We start from the raw sequence: 23900 nt of genomic DNA, 5'->3' as shown, positions 1-23900 counted from the left end.
ACGGACTTTCGCCAGGACGTCCAGACCAGAGTGTTGGACATGCCGTTCGACGGCAACAACCTGTTTGGGAAGACGGTGGATGAGTCCTTCCAGGCCATCAAGACCGACACGGAAACAGCCCGAGCCCTAGGAGTCCTTCAGCAACGGCGGCCCTTTAGGAGCTCCGGAGGCAGACAGGGAGCCTCCAAGGGATCCATCGGTGGCTCTTCTACTTACCGCCAGGCGGCCTGCTCCTCGTCCCAGGAGGCCTACAGAGGCCACGGCAAGCAAGGTGGGTCTCACTGCCGTCGTCAAGGAGGCCAAGGCGGCAAGGCCTCTTCCCAGCAGGACTGAACCGGCCGTAGCGTCGGGCCCCCACCGAAGCACCCCGGTGGGAGGCCGGCTGACAAAGTTTGTCAGCGTGTGGGAGTCCATCTCCACCGACTGGACACCCTGGCCCGCGGACACTCGCTAGAATTTCAAAAGAAGTGTCCTCGCATTCCTCCCGTGGCCAGGAAGGAGAATCACATCCCTCAACTGCTGTTGGAGGTAAGGGCGATGCTCAAGAAAGGTGCGATCGAGCTCGTCCCCAAGAGGCTCCGCGGCTCCGGAGTATATTCAAGGTACTTCCTCGTCAGAAAGAAGACAGGCGGTTGGCACCCCATCCTGGACCTACGTCGGTTGAACAAGTACATCAAGGCACAGAAATTCAGGATGGTCACCCTCCAACACGTGCTGGGACGGCTGGAGGAGGGCGACTTCCTATCGTCGCTGGACCTGGAGGATGCTTACTTCCACATCCCCATTCTAAAAGGACACAGAAAGTTCCTCAGATTCGTAGTTCAGGGGCGTCACTACCAATTCAGAGCCCTGCCATTCAGATTGAAGTCGGCACCCAGGGTGTTCACCAAGTGCCTCGCACCAATGGCGGCGCGGCTGCGCCTGTAGGGGATCGACGTCTACCCCTACCTGGACGACTGGCTAATCCATGCAAGGTCAAGAGAACTCGCCGTCGAACACACGGCGAGGACCGTCCGCCTGCTCTTGGAACTTGGATTCTCCATCAACTACCCCAAATCCCACCTGGTCCCTTCGCAGGTGGCACTGTTTTTGGGAGTGAAGCTCGATAGAGTGGAATGATTGGCATCTCCGTCGGAAGAAAGGATGAAGGCCATTTTGGGCAAGGTGCAGCGCCTGTTAGCCACGGATGTGGCCAGGGTGAGGTCCATCAAGTCCCTCCTCGGGATGATGTCCTCATGCGATCCCGCTCGACGAGGAGTTCCGTCGGGCGATTCTATGGTGGGGTACCCGTGCGCACCTCACGGCAGGCACGGACTTCTAGACCCCGGCGTATCAGGAGACAGTGACGACGGACGCCTCCCTGGAGGGATGGGGGGTCCACACCGGAGATCTCCACGCAAGAGGCCTCTGGCTCCCAGAGGAGAGGTCTCTCCACATCAATATCCTGGAGCTACGAGCCGTGTTCTGGGCGCTCTAATCATTCCTTCCGTCCCTCAAGGACAAAGTGGTGAGGATCTTCACCGACAACACCACCACAATGTTTTACATCCGGAAACAGGGAGGCACCAGATCCCCAGCCCTATCCAAGGAGGCCCAGGATCTGTGGCACTGGGCCGTCGCCCAGGGGATGTTTCTTGTTCCCTTCCACCTGGCAGGAATAAAAAACACCATCGCCGACTCACTCAGCAGGGAGCTGCGCTCGTGCCACGAGTGGGAACTACTCCAGGACCAGGTGGATCGGCTCTTTCAACAATGGGGCAAAACCCAGATTGACCTGTTCGCGAAGGCGACCAACTCCAAGTGCCAGAGGTTCGCCAGCAGGTTCACACAGCCGAGGAGCATGGGCGATGCTTTCTCGTTCCCTTGGGACGGCCTGTTCCTGTACGCGTTCCCTCCGTTGCCGTTGCTGCTCCGTCTCATCACCCAGCTCAAGAGGTCCAGGTGCAGGATGATCCTCATCGCACCGGCATGGCCTAGACAGATCTGGTTCCCGAACCTTCTGGACTTGTCAATGTCCCCACCTATCAAGCTGGCGACGGACGCGGATCTTCTCTCCAGAGGAGGAGGCACCATTATTCATCACGACCCGGAGTCGCTGAACTTGCAGGCTTGGCTCCTGCAGCACTAGAGTTTGGAGGATACGATATCCCGGCTGACTGCAGAGAGGTTCTTGCAAAAGCCAGGGCGTCCTCAACCCTCAAGTGCTATGGACATAAGTGGAAGAGGTTCTCTGTCTGGTGCCGTGCACAGAAGATTAATCCTCTGCGGATTACGGCCCCTCACATATTGCCGTACCTACTGTCGCTGGCCAAAGCTGGACTAGCTCACGCCTCCATCAAAATACATCTGGCTGCCATCTCCCGATACACCAGAACTACAGGACGGGCGTCCTTGTGGTCTCATTGCCTGGTAAAGGAATTTATGAAGGGACTATTCCGATCGTTCCCGCCGGTGAAGGCCCCTGCCCCGGCGTGGGAGCTCAACGTGGTGCTGACCAGGCTCATGGGGGCCCCATTCGAGCCTATGCATTCGGCGCCGTTGAAGTTCCTGTCGTGAAAGACAGCATTTCTCGTGGCCATCACCTCCGCACGATGAGTGGGAGAGATCCGGGCCCTATCTTGCAAGCCTCCATACTTGACTTTTCACGACACAAGGGTGGTGCTGAGAACGCACCCCTCCTTTATGCCCAAGGTGCCATCGGACTTCCACCTCAACGAGCCCTTGGTGTTGCCAGTTTTCTTCCCGTCGCCTTCGTCTCCGGCATAGAGGACTTTGCACTCGCTGGATGTGGCTAGAGCGCTGAAGTTCTACGTGGACCGCACGAAAAGTTTTCGGAAGACATCACAGCTGTTTGTGAACTTTGGACCTGTGAATCAAGGGAAGGCTCTCTCAAAGGCTTCCATTTCCAGATGGCTCTCCGGCTGCATCATGCACTGTCACCGGTTGGCAAACCGACCGCTGCCCGGCCGTCCGAGAGCCCATTCGACCGGAGCGATCGCTGCTACCACGGCGTTCCTGTCTGGTGTGCCCCTGCTGGACATCTGCAGGGCTGCTACATGGAGGTCGACGCACACCTTCACAAGATTCTACTGCATCGATCGGGACTCTAGGGAGGAGTCCAGGGTCGGCAAAGCAGTGCTGCGCAACCTGTTCGCTTAAGGTGAGCCTGGTGAGGAGGTAAGAGATGCTTAATGTTGAGTTGTTGTATTGCCTAATGTTGAGCCTGTTGCCACCTCCCGTGGTTGTGCATGTTTATACTGCTATGGATTCTTATATTCATGAGCATGTGAATCCATGCCAGACCCCATGCTGGAGAAGGAACAAGTTACTTACCTGTAACTGTTGTTCTCCAGCATGGGTCTGGCATGGATTCACATGCGAACCCTCCCTCCTTCCCCTCTGCGGCTCTTCACTTGGTCATACTGCCACTTTACGTGCTACCAAATCTGAGGATGGCTGCCAGGGGAGGGGCTTAGGGAGAGGGCTGTCATTGGCTGGGGGCAGTATGACCCAGAGATCAGTGATTGGTTACTTCTAAGAAAGACAGATCAGAAAAGAAACTGATACTGATTTTTTCTTTACCGAGGATTCCCAGCCTGACGACGGGGAATATTCATGAGCATGTGAATCCATGCCAGACCCATGCTCGAGAACAACTGTTACAGGTAAGTAACTTGTTCCTTTTCCATTGATGGCACCTCCATCCCGGTCTCAAAATATGTAAAGCCTCTCAGTGTCTTCCTGGACGTGGAACTTAACATGACTAAACACCTTACTGCTTTGGCATCCTCAACAGGATGTACTTCCAAACCCATCACCAACTGCCTAACTCATTGAAGAGCCATCATAGGCAGTAAACTGGACTATTGCAATGCTTTACTCACAGGCACATCTACCAAGAATCTATTGTGAGAAACCTGAAGGTGTCCTCACATTTTCTCCCTTTGGGTCCTTTACTCAGGTGGCCAGGGAATAGCCATCACACTTGGATCCCGGCCCTGGGGGCGGACAAGCCAGAGAGGATCACCTGATTATGGATCCTTGGGGAGTGGGAGGAGGATGCCTCAGGGTAAGACACAGTATCCCCCCTTCCCAGTTATCCATCACCCTACTCTCCCTCAACCTTCATGGGCGAGAGGTGGTATCCCAAAGCGACGATAGGCGAGGAGGAAAAAGTCTCTGAAGCCGTCATGGGATATGTAGGCTGCGCTATCCAGGGTCCAAGAGGGAGGCAGGATTATTGCACCAGGGCAGGAGCCGGCAGTGAGAAGGGTCAGGTGAGACAACGGTTTGGCTTTGACATCAACACTGGTTTAGCTTCCCCTACTTTAAATCCTAAGGGGTGCTGTCAAGACCCATATCTTCAGACCAGAGTACCACGAGTAAGGAATAACTTGCTAAAAGGGGAATCTTCCCCATTGTATAAAACCCAGACCCGGGTATTCCCTTCCTTTTTATTTCCATCACCCTCTGTTTGGCCACCCTTTCTCAATTGTACACCAACCCATTCTCCCTCAGCCTTTATGGGGTATTTCCAGTCTCACACCATCTCCCCCTCCCCATTTCCAATAAGCACTGGGATGAAGAAGAGGAAACCAAGAGAAGTAAGGATTACCCATAGGCATAACATTGGCAGGCAGGATGAGGCCTACTACATTTCACCACCAGGCTGTCCCACTAAAGCATTTCACCTTAACCATGCACACCTGACTCCACTTGACTCTCAGTAAGGGTATAAAAGGTGTGGTTCTACCAAAAGAGATGAGCGAGTTGGAGTTGCTGGTTTGAACGTGGAAGCCAGGCAGCAGTAGGCGGCAACAAGAGAAGCCTGGAAGATCCAGAGGAGAGCGGGATGCAAAGACGCTGACCCGGTGTGTCAGAGGGGTTGCAGCGTGGGGAGGGAGCCGTATCTCCAGGGAGCCGGAGTGAGGCGTGATGCCAGCTGCTGCCCATGTCCAGGCCAGTGCTTGTTCCCCTGGGACGTGTGCCGGTCCCACGGTTGTCTAAGGGGCAGGTGGTAAAACCCTTATCTCAACTTACAGATCACAGTGGCGCAAAGACAGAGAAAGTTAATTGAAAGGGAGCAAAAAGTAAAGAGAGGGTGCGAGCGACCAGAAAACAGGAAAGAGGACGCGATAAACCCAAAAGTAGAATTAAGGGAGTGGAAAGCAACGAGAGGGTGCAAGCGACCCGAAAGTAGGAAGCGGGGGCGAGCGACCCGAAAGTAGAAAAAAGAGAGTGGAAAGCAAAGAGAAAGCAATGAGAGAGTGCAAGTGACCCAAAAGCAGGTAGAGGGGGCGAGCGACCCAAAAGCAGGAAAGAGGGTGCAAGCAACCCAAAAACAGAGTAGAAAGCAAAAAGAGGGTGCAAGCGACCCAAAAGTAGAAAAAAGAGAGTGGAAAGCAAAGAGAAAGCAATGAGAGAGTGCAAGCGACCCAAAAGCAGGAAGAGGGTGCAAGGGACCCAAAAGCAGGAAAGAGGGTGCAAGCAACCCAGAAATAGAAAAAGGAAGGTGCACAGGTACACAATCAAGTGGGAAGAATGTGCCAGGGGCACAGCGAAGTCAGAGGAGTGTACACGAGGCACAATAAAGTGGAAAGAGAGGTGAAAGAGAAACACAAACTAAGTGGAAAAGGCACCAGAGGGGAAAAGATGCCAGAAGACAGATAGAAGGTGTAAACAGAGGGGTCAAAAGTCAGAGGTGTCATGCAGGGGAGGAGCAAAAGCCCAGCGTTTTTTAAAGTCTCTGGCACTGCCCTATGAAAGGACTATGTGTTGAAAGGTACATCCTGACAAGGTGAACTTTTGTTTGAATTTTTGTTTGGAACTCGAGGATCGAAGCTTGGGCAGGGGAACCCCAAGTGACCCAGAGACATTGATAACTTTATTGACTGGCTGCCAGAGCCCTACGTGGAAGATTCTGAGGGCAACCCTTTTCAGTTGGAACTATTTTGTAACTGCCAGAACTACACCTGATGGTAAAGCTACCTGAAACCAGTCTTGGTTTGCATTTCTCTTTTTGAGCCACTATTTTTTCTTTAAGAGGATCCCAGAACACATTTTGCCTAAGAGTGAGGACAAGCATAAGTTGTGACACAGACACATTTTGGTTTTGTACTTGCGGACATCGATGGCCCTTAGAAACATCAGTTGAGGGAACAACCCCCTTAGACTTAGGGCCAGTTCGGTATTACACCACCCCAACAAAGTTGTTCAATAAAGGTTTACAAACTGTTGCTTTTGAGCATGTGTCTCGCTTGATACCATGCCTGTCTCACACTATCCAAACTGCAATTATTGCAAAATAAGTCGCTTAGAGCAGCTTTGGGCCTATGGCGTTCAGACCATATATCATCACCCAGACGTGATGTCCACTGGCTCCCTATCAAAGTTCAAATCCAGTTCAGAACATTGGCTCTCATGCACCCCTGTGTTCATAACGATGTGCCCTCCTACCTCAATCGCTGGTATCTCCATAAAACCCATTGTGTGCTCTTTACGGCATCATCGTTGTGGTAACTCCTAGATTAAAAAATAAATGAGTAGGTGGTTCCAGTTTCTTCGTCATGGCGCCCACCCTTTTGAACTCACTTCCATCCAAAATAAAAAATGTGGCCTCCTACCAAATGTTCTGAAAACCTGGTGCTTTGACAAATATGATTAACCTGTCCTTATTGCCGTCTTCATGTGTACCTTCTATTATTAAGTCTTGATCATCCACCTATATTTGTTTAAGCGCTGTGGTACCTCTGTGTCTGGGCGCTGCATAAATGTAATAGATAAATACATATCATACTAGCCGTCAACTACTGGAGGAGCCATACGCTCTGTTGGTCCCATAACACTGAGAATGCAATGCTGGTAAAAGCTCAAGCTAATGGATACCTCTGGCACTAAGGACATTTTGTTCTGTTGAATATTATTTTTTAGACCTCTACAACCTTAGTAGATAGTGTTTTATGGGGGAATAATTCAAATTGCAATAAGTGTTTCTAACTGGTGAGGTGGCATCATTGTTTGAGTCTTTATGAAATGATGAATATTTGTCTTGCAGGAGCTTCCGAAGTACTTGAGAGGTTATCACAAGTGTTCACCCGAGGAAGCTGCAAACCTGGCCGGCCTCATCTATAAGATAAACTTTGACAATGACAGGTCGCAGTTGGTGCTCATCCCAAAGTTCCTGAAAGATCTCGTTCCAGAGAACATGCTGAAACTTATGTCTCTTGAGGAGTGGCGGAGGGTATGTGCACCTACTGCTAAGAGCCCCATGTTCTTCTTTTAATTCCGCCTGTGACTCGTCCCATCCCCCTCTGTGCATGCTTTAAACTGTGTTGGTTATCCCTCAAAATCCAGGGAATGGTGGATAGGAGAGACTCAAAAACATCTAACTCGAACACACAATCTGGACCACTGGATATGTAAGACATTTAAATATAACACCAGTCTTCTCCATGCTGATCATGGTCCTTTAGAGCTGCATGAATCTTAAAACGTGGCCCCTTAATTAATATAGAGTTAAAAAACAACGTAGGAAAACTAAATTTTATTATTTTCTACTTTGGCACACACTTAAACAGAAAAGGTGTGCTATACAAATAGTAGGTAGCAGAAACATTACACAGCCTTTTGAAGTGTTGATGCTAGCTCTCTCTGTTGCAGTTGTAGTCATCTTTATGACCAAAGGCTGGAAAATAGTGAATTTGATGCATAGTGCAGAATGAATGAACTTCCCCGTTGCTAATCCCTCATGTGCGCTAGTACCCTCCTGATCCATTACACCTATACCGAGAATGGGAGGAGTGTGAGTACAAAGGTTAGCCTTAGGGGGAGTTTACTGCCATTGTGTGCTTTTAATAACAATAGTAATTTTTAATGTGCAACTATCACTGCAGTGGTCTCCGGCACAGAGGCTTCTCTGAACTGCATATTAGTCCTATGCTTGGGGTATGAAGCTGTTAGTCTGTAGTAGTGCAATTGAGATGACTGAATGGAGCAGAAATCGCTCTGGGGGATTAGACAGAATGCGAGGGTAGCGGGTATCATTTGTTTTTTGCTTGGACGTGTAGGATCTCAAAAGTACAAGTTTAAGCAAGAGATGCGGAGGAAGTAATAAGGTGAAGGTAGGGGGCACAATAGTAAGCAAGCATGTGTTGTGGGAGGTCTTTATACTTTTAATAGTACTTCGGAGAGGAGGGGTTTATGACTTTTCATTCCTAATGCTGTTCCTCTGAGTGACACGCAACACTTATGAAAGACTCAGATGTTAATTGTCAAGGAAGTATGGTGGGAACACTACTTAAATGGGAACCGTAGCACCTACGGTTCTCTCTGCCCAACCTTGTCCCTCCTGGAACCGAAGCAGATGCCACCATGGTTTGAAAGAATACATTTAGCTGTAACCGTCCGAATACTAGCCACAGTGAAGAAACATCTGATTAGTAAATTAGATGACTCCCAACCCAATCCTGAATTAAAGCTAGCCAAAATATTTCAGAGTCTTAGAATGGATCCCCTCTATACAGTCTTCCTCACTATGCCCGTTAAGGTGAGCTAAAATAGGGGCACGCTTACTGTCATACTGACACAAATACCTGGGTCCCTAACTTACCGCCCTACCCTCTACCACCAACTATGCAACCCCAATTACTCCTCCCTCTTACCACCAGCCTTGCCTAACAATCGCACGGAAGGCTGCATTTAAAGACAGGTCTATGACAATGAAGAGTGCTGGAAAAAATCTTTCCATTCAGCACTTTTGCAATCTTTGAATTAAACATATCCATTGCCAATTGCTCTAGGCTGTTTCCAATTTCATATTTGTTCAGCCCACTGTTCCATTTTAAAAGGGGAACATCCATGACCCGAAGGGGAAATTAAATGGAAATGGCCCAGAGGATTGCCAGTGTTTTGGATTCATTTAAAGCTCACTATCGAATACTTTTGGTGTCTATAATAAGTTTTCCTAAGTTTAAAGGGGTATGCCTGACATACATTTCTTGTTCATTTGCCTAGGAAATGTCACTGTACCTCACTGATGAGGCGCAACAAGGGTTACACATGTTCAGGGTTCCTTGCTTTCTTATGCAGAGGAGGCATGGCACAGCTGTTCAGCCTTGACTCTTCCCACTGGGGGCAAGACAAACACTGATTTGTATATGGGTGGTCCCTTATTTAATGGTGCAGGCAGGTTGAAAATGTATGGAAACTGTCCAGAGGAATTCTGTGTGGCTATAATTAATTCAAGGCTGAACATGCATCCTTTAAGTGTGAGGCAATTCAAGTGCAACAGTAGAATAGGTTGCATATATTTTGAGAGTCCCAGCTTAGACATGCAAATTGAGCCCTGACATCTCTAATGTTGGTTGATGGTTGTGCTCTTTTATGTTGCTTCACGCTTATCCCACTCTATAATGTTGCATTGTGTGGCAAACCAGCAAAAGAGTCTCACAAAACCAATGAAGATTATATGTACAAGTTTTATTTTTTAGTTTGTCAGACCAGAATGCCTTTATTATTATTGTCACAATGTAATTTCTTTGAATTAAAAATCACTAAGTGATCCTTTTAGGAAATGCACTCCATTTCCCAATTCAAGTGCAACAGGAGAATAGGTTGCATATATTTTGAGAGTTCCAGCTTAGTCATGCAAATTGAGCTCTGACATCTCTAATGCTGGTTGACGGTTGTGCTCTTTCATGTTGCTTCACGCTTATCCCACTCAATAATGTTGCAGTGTGTGGCAAACCAGCAAAGGAGTCTCACAAAACCTATGAAGATTATATGTACAGGTTTTTTGTAGTTTGTCAGAACAGAATGCCTTTATTATTATTGTCACAATGTAATCTCTTCAAATTAAAAGTCTCTAAGTGATCCTTTTAGGAAATGCACTCCATTTCCCACAGTGCAAGTTCAAGGCACTCATGATCTCCCAATTACATTGTAACACTTTTACTTTCCTGGCCTTCAGGGTTCTCCTTATCTCACACCATCTCCTGAATGCTTTTGTACTTTCACTACCTTTCCCAGAAGAAACCTTCAAGGTTCTCTCTATCTCATAACGCCTTATGGACACTTCAATACTTTCACTGTGTCCCAGGATGCAGCATCATGTCTCAATCTATCTCGGTGTCTTTAATACTTTTCTTTCTCGTTTATTTTTGAGTTCCTTAGTGCACTTTATGCAGGTGTGTCCTTGGGCTTTCTTGGGTCTCCACCAAAGTCCTCTTCAAATAATAGCACTGGAAGACTTACTTCAATACCTATTATTACTGAACGTTGTATCAGCCCTTAAACAGCCTGCACTCTAGGGTGTTGTTGGCCGTACCTATGGCAAGTATGTCAGCGCCCATCCATGCCCAGCCCAAGGAGATGTACAGAAATTCTGCTCAAACTGCTTGGCACCTCATCTGCAGGTATGTGATTATCATGAAATATCTTTTGCACACTTCATTTGAATAGCATTATACTAACCTTATTCCATCCCCTCCCACTTGATGAAACCTCTAATCCTTGTCACATCACCTGACATCAATACATGCCCTATGTATCCAGTCTCCAAAATATCTACTAAGATTAATGCTTTTGGCTGAGCAAACGTTCCGCTATTAAACACAGATATTTAATAGTAAACCACACAAAGGAGATGGAACAAGATCTTCTGCTTCTTACAGAAACTTGATTCTTTGATCTTAAAAAAGTAGTAGGTCAGGATTACTCCCTATTGAGCACCAACTTCTCTTCCAGTACAGGAAGCAGGGAATCAGTGAAGAGATTACCGTTATAGTCCAAAAAAGAACAGCTCTTTGTCTCTTTAACGATTTGAACTTACCTAACTTTGAAACATTTTATTTGAAATGGCACACATCAAATGCCTTTTTGTGTACATTACCGCTGACTTATAGAGCATCAAAACCTTACTCAGCTTTTCATTCCACATTACTTGACCATTTGGCAATTGCAATTCTCACTAGTCCATACTGCTATTTGTATTTTTGGCCTGTTGAAGCAGACCGCTTTCTGTCTAAGCTCTTGATCAATAATCTCTCCGGTCTTGGCCTCCCATAAAAAAATATACAGCAGGCATGTCTGAACTTACTCTTGATTGTATGCTTCTCTCAGAAAGCATTGACTCCTTCCTCTTGCTTTCGTCTGCATATCAATTATCTGGACAGATCACTTCGTAATTCCTTTTGCACACGTTTACCACACAAAGTCTCAATGTCAGCTAGGATGATAACAACTTTAGCTAACAGGAAATGGTCCAGCTTATCTCTGGAATCCCTGGGGGCAGCTATGTCAGACACTGTGTATGGACATTTTCCAACAAATGACTCTGAATGGTCTGTATCTATTTATAGCAACACCATGTTTGTAGCATTAGATAAAATAACCCTCATGAAACAGTTTTCAAATTAAAACAAATAACACGCCTGGTGTTTGGAAGGATTAGTAATTCAAAATTTAAAAAACATCAACACCAACATAGAAAAACTATTTGTAATTCTAAACAGGGTTATTGTGGATCTTGTGTTGAGAAAGCACAGGATAAGTATAAAGCTATTTAAACATTTTTAGACGAGATGCAAACCCCCTTGTCAAACAATGATCCCCAAGTTCTCACCCATGAACTTCATGAATCATTAGCAAAATTATTTGTTTTCAAAGTCGACTTGATCAAGTTGGGCATTATCTCCGAAGCCCAGTTCCTTATGCTGAGGCTAAAGTAGATATTCTTTCTATAATTCCACATATTACCCGCTTACTTGCCTTTCCATCTATTAGCTCTGAAGACATGTCAACCATACTACAGGAAAGGAAACCCTCTGGTGCTCCTATGGATGCATTTCTGTCAAATGACTGAAAACTGATAGTTTCTATTTGGCAGATGACCATTGACACCCCTTTGTCATCTTTGTCATTTGTCAACCTCCTGCTCTCCCTGCTTTACAACTGGGTGGGATAGCCTGCACTGCGACTGGATGGGAAAATAGCTGCCCCAAAATAAGGTGCTGTCACTTTAAGACTTTTAGAATGGGGCTTGGTCACGAAAGCAACCCCTGTCACCACCTGTACATCACCAACAACACCTCCAAGTTCATGTTTTCCACCTATGAAGTTAGGCATGGAAAGATCTTCTCAGTCTACTTCCCTTTTTCAGGGCATTCTTTTTTCTCCTTTTTGCTGTCTCCCCTCCCTGAGGGGCATATTTTTCAATTCAATTGGATATTTTTGTTGTCATTATTGCTTCCTTCTCCGCACATGCCACTGAAACAGGGTTCAAGCAATACAGCACTTGTATTGATGCATTAAGCACTTCTCGTGAAAGACCCTTGCAGATCCTGTATCAACTGTCTTGGGAACTTCCATCAAGTGAGTCCCTTTCATTTCTGTGTCGGAATAGAACCCAGGTCACTGAGAACACGCTTAGTTTCCATGCTAAAGAAAGGGTCCGGTACCTCAAGCCACTGTGGACTTTGTGAAAGGACAGAAGAACTTTGAATTATAGCGGTAAGAGGGAATCGGGACCAGCACAGTCTCCAATTTAGCATCCCTTTCAGTACCAGTGTTAGGGTTTTCACCTCAGATAGACATACAGGGCTCTCCACCACATACTCAGGAGTTCACTCTGGGTGCTCGCATTTTCAAGTACTTCTCTGTGGGAAAGCACTTGGCTGTAAGTCTTGACCTTTAGTAATGTATGACATTTTTGCTTCAGAAAAAGGTTCAGAAGGTGACAGAGAGGGGCGGTGTGGCCTTAGCATCATACCACACAGGAACATATCACCCTAAAGACCACACGGTCTCAAAAAAGGCAGAGTCTAACTCCCTTAACTGATAGGTTGAGTCTAAGGGGCTCATTGTAAGTTTCCCGGTATCCCGCCGGTATCCCAAGCGGGATACTGTGGGAACTTATAATAATCTCATTATAACTCAATGTAAATTCCCTGGTATCCCGTCAGTGATTCCGGCGGGATACCGGCAGAACTACCGTACCATCTTCAACACCTGATATCCTGGTGTTACTGGATATTCAGAGCGGCGGAGGCGCCGGTAACTCCCCATTCCCATAGAGTCCCACAGGAATCCATGGGAATGGGTTTGACACAATCACAGGCACCAGTAATACCGGTGCCTGTGATTGCAGCAATTATCTGCCAGTAGCGGCCTCATCTACTGGCAGGTCAGGCCTGCCAGTAGATCACAGCCCCTACTGGCAGACTTGTAGTTTGCCGGTCCGGAAAGGTACTGGTATACATTACCGGCACCTTATTTCTGGACCAGCAAACTTGGAATGAAGCTGTAACTCTCTCCAGGATCCCAGTACTACCAAGTCGGCACCAGTGTTTCCTACGCTTGTTCCCTTCATATCAGAAAACCAAAAACAGGGGAACGTGTGTTTGTTGAGCAGAGTGAAGCAGAGTGTTAATTACTGCATTCTGGCAGTGAACTGTATGTGGCTACATTGTTTCAACACTCAATTACAGGGCGATGTGAAACTGACATCAAAGGTTGCCGTGTGGACCCTGCTGATCCATTGCTCTGGGGTGAGGACTGCATTTGACTGCTGGATTGGGTCACAGCTATCCTGCCTACCGGAATCCTTTTAATTTGAAAGGCCCAGCACATAGGGCTTGCGTGTGTTCATCAGAGTGAAGCAGAGTGTTAATTACTGCAGTCTGGCAGTGAAATGTGTGTGGTTACATTGTTTCAACAATGAATTGCAGGGCGATACGAAACTGACATCGGAGGATGCCGTGTGGGTCTGATGATCCAATGCTCTGGTGATGACTGCATTTGACTGCCGGATTGGGTCGCAACTATCATGCCTGCTGGCAAACCTTTTCATTTGAAAGCCGCAGCTTGTAGTGCTCGCGTGTGTTTGTTCTGCTGAGTGAAGCCGTGTTAATTACGCGGGCAGGCGGCTCATGACTGTTTCAACATCGGTCCAGCCCGGTCTGGCCATAGTGACTAACATTTTGTGTTATTTATGGTGTATGACCTGCGTAGTCAAAAGAACCATAAGGAGCGCAACAAGCCTTCTTCCAGTTTTAATAAGCCTTTGACCAGTAAGAATGCAACTGGTAAAGTGTGTACTACATCAACGGTAGCGCCAGACACAAACGCTGATAATCAATGTCAAAACAGCATGAAAAATAGTATGCTACAGGTGGACGATAGAACAATGGCAGGGGTGGAAAGGAAGGTCAGTTGCCTTAAACCGATGACCCCTCTGGCTCCCCGGGATTTCCAGGGAATGACTAGTGCCCCGGGGCTGCTGTGGTTCACTCGGGGAAAGCCCCGGATGGCCAACACAAGTCGATCGAGGCACATGATCAGGACAACGTATTCCCTTTGACGCATATTGATACAGAGGACCTGCTGTCGTGTCAGCATGTTGATTTCATTTCTGACATATCTATATTGGCGCCTGCAATTTCCAAAGAATTGGCAAAGACAGTATGGTTATCGTTGGACTTGCACTCATCTATCTTACCAGCTTAGGACAGTAGGGAAGATGTCCCTCTCCAACGAATGGCTCTGAAAGTGTCAGCAGTTACGTCTCCGATTTTGATTGAAAAATCTCAATATGCAGAATTTTTTTTGAGTTTTGACGAGACACCCTGTAATGTTCAGCAATTCCAATTAGGCTCCTGGATTCTTAGTAGGGGAGGTCTCGGACCAAAATCCTCTTCTTAATCAACCTGATCAAACTTTCCAGTTTTGTCTCGAATTCTCAACACAGTGGATAAGGGTCAGGACATTATGCACTATGAAATGAGGGAAGTACGTTCTGTGTTGAAGGATTTGTTGGCAAAAATGAATTTTCTGTAGGAGTTTGTCATGGCTTGCGGCAGACGCTTAATCAAAAGGGAAGGTTTGAAAGATTCCTGCTGTTGCTGCTGTACGAGGGATCGAGTAATAAACTGCTGGTGGCTCCCTCTAAGTTTACCCAAACTACGGTAGACTCAGAGCCGAAAATGATGTGCCCAATTGGCCCGAATGGTTCTTTGTTGCCATTGTTACAGAGGATACAGTGAAGGTTCTCTCTGAGGAGGGTGTGATATTCATCACACATGCAGAAAGAAGCCCAACTCTGGCGGGCCTGGACTCTGACAATGTCCTCTCTGATGTGCTTATGGTTGAGCCTAGCTGCTTGCCTGCAGCGGATTTGGAATCCATGTGGAGAAGTATGAGTGATAGATTGGGGAAGAAAGGTTCAAAGAAGTTGAAAAATGTGAAAAACATACCTAAGCAAGCAGCAAAAGGGTCCCATAAGTTTCTTTGTTCCCTGAAAGCATGTATAGGGCCAACCTCGGTAGAGGATGAAGGTGAAGCTGTGTCAGTGCCATTACTTAAATCTGTTCCTCCTAAATTAATTTCCACCTCTAAAGGGGAATTGAACATTGGAGTACAACAGGCCAGGTCGATATGAAGTGCACTAAATTGGGCTTAAAAGCAAGTAAAAAAACATCTAAGTCACTGATTAAAAGCAAAGGTTTGATATGTTTTTTTCAACCTAAAGCTTTACCACCAGTAATTAATTATTTGGATGTCAGTTCGCCAAGTACTTATTCAGATGGGTCAGGGGTTCACTTGGATAGTCTAATGGATCATATTAATAAGGATTTGAGCAGAGCACCTAACACAGTAACGTTAGCTAATCCAGTGCCACTGGCAAATCACATAGGTTTAACAAACTTACAACCTATGGTGCAAGTATATGTGCTAGTAGTACAGCAGCAGAGGCCGTTACCAACAGATTTGTCTGTTTTTCAAACTCTGGAAGATAAAACTATCTAGCTCAAGTTTGTCCTCCCTCAGGTAGTAGCAAATTAATGGTTGCTCACCCAGAAGTCAAGATAAAACAATCCTTTAAATTACCAAGAAGGGATGATTTGGCTTCTGGGCAGCAATCGGTCAATCTGAAGGGCCCCCTATGGGGGAACACTTTTCATGTGTATTTCTTGAAAGAGCATTTTCACTTAGGGGTGTCTACCCTCTAACTAGGCAGTATGTTCTTACCCTGTTCAGGGGTATCCCAAAGCTTAAATCAATTACAACGAAGGATTTAGCTCAGGTGGAATTCATTGATTATCTACACGTAGATGTAGTAAGACTGTGAATTTTCTCTGAATTGGGAAAAAAACATAGTAATATTGGAAGCGCCTGTTTTTAAACAATTTCAGATTCGGTTGAGCTGGCAATGCTGTGTGCAAATAAAGACATAGGGTCTCATCACAAGTCTGGCGGTATTCTGGCGGATTTTCCGATGAGCACTATTTGTGCTAATGCCACGCTGTGTGGCGGAAAGTACACCAGATCACAAGTCCGCGTGCACGCGCACAGGGACATGGCGTTAACGCAAATAGCGCCTGCCGTTATATAGAGGCAAATCAGCCAGAGGGTGTCTGCCGTGGGCCGCGTGCCCAGGTATGGTGAGGACTGCCGCAAGCGCCTCAATGACTTGCGGGTCCGAGTACGTGGCCTACTCTCCCAGCACAGGAGTGCAAGCATGGCGACTGGAGGAAGGCCAGCACCACCACCTCCCAAGCTCACCCCCTGGTAGGAGCAGATGACAACACTCATCGATATGGGCACCATTGAGGGAGTCAGAGTAGCAGAGACTGGCACCGGTACCCAGGTGGCTGCAGGTGAGCCCCCCCCCCCAAAATGCATGAACCTGTAAGGGCCACGATTCCAGACCCTGAGTGAATGTATGTGTATGCAATGTGCGTGAGGCACCGCAGCCACCCATAACTGACCCCCCGTACCATTGTACCGTAGCACCCTCTATTCCCCTGAGTGCGTACACTGAATCAACACAAGGCCTAGGGGAAAGACATCAATGGCCATGGCACAGCAACGTGATGTGTGAGTATGCATGAAACCCACCCCAGCAATATGGGTGCCGTGCATCCCCAGCAGACATCTGAAGATGTCACGCCAACATGTCTAAGCAGTGTCCCTCCCCAGTACCACGTCCCAACAATCACAACATGGGGAGTCACCAGAATGCAATGGCGAAGCATGATTGAAACTGTGTCCAAACCCACTGTAAGGCATGATATGCATGATACAAATCTAAGCTGCCCTCAACTCATACAACACCCTATGTACACCACAGGCACGCAGCACCCATCACAGGCCGATGATGATGGTGAGGAGGCAACAACATCCAGTCTCCAGACCCGGCGCGCTTCTACCAGCACCACCACCCCACAAAGGGTCCCGGGCAGAAAAAACATGACGCCGGACACATCCAACGTCACCCCACCGTAGCCCAACCAGGCGGGTGCAGTGTCCACAGGGTGACTGGGCGACAGCGCCTCATTCCCCAGAAGTCACCACGGGCACCCAGTGCGTGGAGGTAGGCACAAGTGGGTGTGACTCTGATGAGGGCCACACACCCACAGCAGCATGACGCACTGCACTGCTGTTGTCACCTTGCCAGAGTCACACGAGCATGTGCCAGAAGATGCACACACTCCACATGTATGTGTGCATCGGGCCCACACACCTCAGCCAGATATGGACACACCATCCAATGGCTCCCATGAGGAAAGTCACTCCAACTGAAGCAGCCCCATCAGTGGTGGCACCATGTCCCCAAACAGCCCCCCTCCGAACCCACGCTGCGCTATCAGTCTGATCCCCAGCACACCTCATAGACCCTTCATCACGGGAGAAGCATTGATGGGGCGGCTGGATCGGATGGAGGCCCAACAGCAGAAAATTAAGCAAATGTCAACGGAACACACACACAACATCAAGGCTATCAGCAGTGCAATACAGGATGCTGCAAAGACCATGGCACGAGAAAATGCATGAACCCATAGGGTCGTGGAGGGCTGCACAGCGGCCCTGACAGGTTTTGGCCAGAGTATACGGGAGCTGTGCGAGGTCCAATCCGCACATGCCGAGCAGATGCGGGAGGCGAACAATCTGCTCCGCCAGCAGCTGCAGGTCTCCGGAGCAATACCATCTGCCTCATCCACACCCACTGAGGGATCCCTGGAGGCATCGCCCAGGTGATGTTCCCTGTGAAATCTCACCCGCCGTTCACCGGAGGGACCCGGGCGTGGAAGCGGCCACGTCCATCCTAGGTCCACATGTCACAGTTGTGCAGAGCCATGGGCACATGGACACACTAGCACTATGCAGGGGTGTGCTGAGGGGTGGGGGGTTGTGTGATGGGGAGTTTACAGGGGGTGGGGGGATTGTGTGATGGGGAGTTTACAGGGGGTTGGAGGGTTTGTTCAAAATTACAATAAATCCTGTTCAAAATTCATACATAGCATGGACATTCATGATTGATTTGAGGTGCTCTTTATTCTACGAGTGGTTTGTGTCAAGTGTTCCAATGCAGTTGATCAGAAATAATTGTCAATCAAGGCCTGTCTGGCTAGCCTCCCCTCCCTCACTGCATCCCTGTGTGCATGTGGCATGTCTTCGGCCACATTTTCATCATCACTCCCATCCCCAGGTGGCTGGCCATCAGCATCAGGGGGCAGCGACACATGTCGGTGACAGCAAATGTTGTGCAGAATGGCACAGGTAAGTAAGATTTTCCAACGTTATCAGGTGCATACATCAATGCCCCTCCTGTATGGTCTAGGCACCGGAATCGTGCCTTCACTAGTCCAATTGCCCTTTCCACACAGATGCGTGTACGCCCATGGGCAATGTTGTATGCCAGCTCAGCTGGAGTGTGTGGATGACACACAGGAGTCATAAGCCATGTTTACTGTGGAAATCCATAATCACCTGCACGGTAGAAAATGTGTACATTAGGGCTAGGTTGGTTCAGTGGGTGTACAAGGCTCGGTCATCAGTGACATTGGCAGCACAATCAGGTATGCGTTGTGAAGGATCCTGCTATCACAGTGACATGTTGACACACATCATTCTCCTTCCGAAACATGCATGGCCTGAGGTTTACATTCAGCAAATTATAACTTGATATGTGGATTCCTTTGTGTGTCACTCTCATGTTGTACATGCATGCTCATTCTTATTTGGTTACTTTCATTGTGGTGTGCTTTTGGCAAGGTGCTACATTCAATCAATGGACCATTTACTGCATTCACAACCCCAGTGTCGAAATGCCACAGTACTCTGTCCATTATCACTGGATGGGGCACCCTTATGTCTGCATGTTCAGGCGACAGGTTGTTAGGGCATTTGTTGCCGCATTCGCTATGACTGCTGTTGCATTTGCTACTTGGCACGGTCATTTACATTTGGCCAGGCATGTGAATGCCCAATCAGGGGTCAGTATCTCAGGGATGGTCATGGCTCCAACTACTCGTGTATGGTGGCTTTGTGAATGTCCCTGCATTAGGACTCTATTGGCATGATTGTCTTCTGGCCGGGTGGGATGTCCCTTCTGTGTCATGGTGAGGTGCAGCACTGCAGCACACACAAGATGCTTAGTGGTAGTTGTGCTTCCATATGTGACAGTGCTTTCACAGGTGTGTGACATTCAGACTGTGTTCTGCTGTATTGAACGTGTGCAAGGTTCCACGTGCGAGGCACAGGCATGGGAATGTTGCAGTGCTAGTGCTGCCTGTGTCCCATGCTGACATTCCTCTGTGTATGCCCCCTGCCCAGCAGATACAATTTGGCATGCATTTGAGACTGGTTTTGTACTCACCCAACATCCATGTGTTTTGGCTTCGGTGCCTCTCCATATAGGCTGGCAGGGTACTGTTGCGCAGGACCATGGAGTCGTGGGTGGATCCTGGGTAGCAGTGGGTGAAGGTTAGGTCAGGGCTACACATCATCTGCATGTCATTTAATGGTAATTCTTGCGCTTCCTGTAAACTGCCTCATGTTGCCAAGGGGCTACTAGTGCTACATGTGTGCAGTCCAAGGCTTGGGCAATGGCATGGAACTGACCCTTTAGCTGGTTGACCTGTGCCTGTGTGCCTGGCAATGCGATGTGCTCATTCACATGGAGCAGCAGTGCATCCAGCTCCTGTCCCAGCACGGCACTGAAGGTGGACTGGGCCATGCCATGCATCATGGCAACAGTGTGTTGGTAGCTGCCAGTCCCCAGGTACTGTAGTACTGACAAAAGCTTGACAAGTTGGGGCACAGCAGTGCTGATGGCTATACAGCTGCTTATGTCAGCCTGGAATGTGTCCAGCAACTGCATGATGGTTGCCCTGTCCAGCCTGTACTCGGTCACCAGCTGCCTTTCAGTCAGGGCCCAGGGTGTTGGCCTAAGCCTGGGGATGGCTGACCGCCTTGCTGGTGCTGGTCTCCTCCTCCTTCTCCTCATCCCCAATTCCCCATGTGCACCCAGGGCCCTGGGCTGGTTGACAGGCCTCTGCAGCTCCAGGCGCAGCAAGTAGATGTCATCATAAAGGCTCCCGGCTCCAAATGGCAACATGCTGTTGGGAAGGGTGTTTTGTGCATGGGTGGGTCCTTTGTAGGCCTCTGATTTGCATTGGTTTCACCTGGGCACTTTTTGCTATCTCCTGTGTTCTTTTACCTCCAGTATTTGCCTAGGGGTATTTTCGGCAGATATTCCGACGCTTTTCTGGCGCTAATAGCACCTACGCCGGACTCGTGATGGCTCTGTAATAGCAGGAATGGGTGCCACGCTATTACATCCAGCTGTACTTACGCCGGCTGTAATTGCGCCGGCAGTATTTGTACTCGTGATCCGGCGGAGCGGTATTGGTGGCACTAATACTGTTACCGCCGGATTTAAGGGTTACCACCCAACTCGTGATGTGGCCGATAATGACAAGCAAAGATGTATTAATTCCGCCGTGATCTGCTAGTAATGCAAGTTAAACCCGGCATGTCTAATGGGCAAGCAGGTATTTTAAATACCACTGTTGGAAGATCAGTAACTTATGATTGTTTTTTTTATTTTACATTCCCTCTATGGGAAAGGGATCGACAAGCATGATGACAATTGAAGTACACGTGTAAAAAGTGTTTCTTGGAATACGCAAGGACTTAATCATCTTGCATCAAACTATGATATATGGTCCTTTTTTTGATATAATGTGTCTCCAGGAGACGTGGTTGCTCAACACCCCAGTGATGGATGGCTTTGGGATTTGTTTTGAGCCCGCCAGAAGGCTTAGTAGAGGACGGCCCCATGCAGGTCTGTTATGTGCAGTACGGGTGGATTCGGGTATTACAATAGAAAATGTGCTGCTAGGCAGCAGTGAAATTTTGCAGGTGAAACTAAAGTGGTGGGACACAATGTGTTTGGAAGAAAGAATGTGCATTATAATAAATGTATAATATAATCCTGTCGCTACGGACCTATCACAATTTGTAGTAGCTATTTTAATGGTATTAGAGAAATACTTAATAGAGTTAGATGTGAGACATATCTTGGAGGGTGACTTTAACAGCAAATGTTTAGACCCCTTCTGCTATAACATTGAAGGGGGCGGAAGGCTCTCCGGCCCTAAAAGAGAGAGGGAGAGTAATGGTACATGGTCAAGCGCATTAGCTAAATCAACGCTAGACTATGTTTTTGTCTCGTGATTTGGGGGAATTTTGTAGTAGGTTAGATGTTATCGGCCATGTGGGGAGTGACCATTGGCAAATGATTTTAACTCTGGCATGGCCTATTAATAAGGGACCATATGGTGTCTGCGTATGATAGCCAGGTTTAACTCAGCGGTTAAAACCCACTATCATAGTGAGGGTTTGCAGGTGGGGCTCCATAAGATTTTGCCCCATTTCTGCAGCATATACTCGGAGGTCTAACTTCAGTCAGGAGTCTGAATGCAGGCTCTAGTAACAATGTCCATAGCCATAAATTTGACAAATGCACACAAGAGAAGAAAAAGATACTCAGGAGGCAGCTGAGGGCTGCCCTGAGGAAGGTTTGGCGGGTATCCCCAAGGTCAAAAAGTTAAAATAGTCTTATGCCGATTGGCTTAAAGGGCCAAAGATTCCTCTTACATCAGAGGGACTTGGAGGCCATGCTAAATTTCATACATGCAAGTAATGGGTCATCATTCTGCTCCCTCATAAAATCGAGCTCTTTCCAAAACTCTGGCTCAGTATGGGAATTGTACTTTGCAAACCTTTATGCTAGTAACAAGGGTCAGAATACGGTACCGATCACCGTGGAGGTAACATCTACTTCGGGTGTGATGTGGGACATCTTGGATATTTTGAGTTGTTTGATATTCAAAGCGCTATTGCCAAGGCAAAAGCCACAAATGCCCCAGAACCTGATGGGCTTTCGAATCTAACATTAAAATCAGGCTCGGCTCTATGGGCAAAGGTTTTATTTGACCTGTTTCAGAACATCTGGCATCGCCAATCTTCTCCTTCATCATGGAGGGATTCGACTGGCATACTAATCTATAAGAACAGCTATAGGTCCAATCTAACCAATTATCAGCCAGTCTCATTGCTAGATGTTTTCTATAAAATATATTCTACTTTTATTCTAAGAAAGTTTAATAGCTGGTCTAAGGGTACTGATTATTATCAATCAGAGTTTAAAAGTGGAATTAATACCTATCTAAATTGCTTCTTGATTCATCTCTTGACTAAGCAAGTCAAATCTGCAAACAACAGCTTTATTTGCCTGTCTTAGATATTAGTGAAGCTTTTTTTGATTGCGTGATAAGAGCACTGTTATGGGAACAGATGAGGGAGCAGGGGTGCCCAGAGGTTTTGTTAAACATGATTGTATTGCTGTGTTAGGCAGAAACCTGTGCAGTTCCCTTAGGGACCACTGCAAAAGATTTAAGACTACAGGTGTTTGGCAGTAAACCCACTTGGTAGCAGTCTGTACCACACAGATTCACTTGGTAGCTGTGGCTGAGCAGTCAGACTTCCCTCAAGAAGAGTTAGGCAGTATACAGAGCATACAAAATAGGTACAGAAATACAGTAGCACAAGCAAACACTGACCAGGGCTTGGGTGTAAAGTATATACTTATTTATTTAACACACACTTATAAAACACACTAGCACTAAATTGGTAAGATAAGTTCAAAACACAATCACTATTATCATATGTACATCCCTGATTACTTGTTGGACAAGTCTTAGTTAACACCACTTATTTCCAGACAGAGGTGAGCGCTTAACGTTCGATGGCACTCCAACAAGTTAGATAAAAAGGGAGGGAAAAGCAGAATTATGGAAGCATACACACTAAACACTTTTTAAAGACCCACAGCAAGTTTAGGAAGGCACAGTCTACTGGTGAGCAAGGAAGGTTGGGTGCCAGGCCCACTCTCAAGGGAGCCAGGCGGAAGATGCCCAAGATCAGACAGTTACACAGAGTCTTCAAAGTTTGTGGAGGTAGTTCGAAAAAGGTTTAGTTCAGTGCAGAAAAGTTAGTTAAGGTGTCCCAGGCTAACTCAGGTTCGAGAGACGATGATTTAATACACCCCGTTCAAACGGTTGCAAGGGAAGCCAGGCGGAACACGGTACCTTAAATGGAGAGGATCCTCCAGCGGGGGCAGTTGTTCCTGGCAGCGGGTGCAAGTCACAGCGTCATCCAGAGGAAGAGAAGATCTCGTCGTGGAGGAAGGATGAAGGTCGTTGCACTGCCAGGGAAGAAACCAGCCGCGGAGTTCTCCGGTACAAAGGTACTACCCTTTCGGTTTGCGGTAGTGGTGAAAACGTGGTATCCCGGTTGCCGGGGTGCTTGGCACAGGCAAGGCGGCCACGAGATGTTCCAGGAAGGTGAAAAGAAGATAGACTGGTTATCCCCACCAGTCGAACGAATAAGACTCTCCGGGCTGGAGATCTCCTCTGTCGTTGGGAAAAGTGGCGAGACGGTTCAGCAGGGTTCCACCGGTGGTGTCGTCGTTGCAGGCCGGCTCAGTTTCTCCCTCCTCGGATTCTTAGGTCCTGTGGCGACGTCTGAAGTTCCAGTCCCCAAAGCCCTGCTTTTAT

At 47.6% G+C, this 23900-nt stretch overlaps 1 protein-coding gene across 1 annotated transcript in view; it reads left to right on the top strand.

The window, feature by feature from the left end:
• The window catches only part of MYO7B (myosin VIIB), a 1466289-nt gene that overhangs the window by 1362813 nt on the left and 79576 nt on the right, over window positions 1-23900 (top strand). The window contains exon 44 of the mRNA XM_069617875.1: window positions 7055-7240. Within this exon, the coding sequence (XP_069473976.1) occupies window positions 7055-7240 (186 nt within the window). The remainder of the gene's footprint in view (window positions 1-7054; window positions 7241-23900) is intronic.

This window comes from Ambystoma mexicanum, chromosome 10 (assembly GCF_040938575.1).
Source record: "Ambystoma mexicanum isolate Mex_15411 chromosome 10, UKY_AmexF1_1, whole genome shotgun sequence".
Taxonomy (NCBI): Eukaryota; Metazoa; Chordata; class Amphibia; order Caudata; family Ambystomatidae; genus Ambystoma; species Ambystoma mexicanum.
This window is presented reverse-complemented; position numbering and strand designations above follow the sequence as displayed.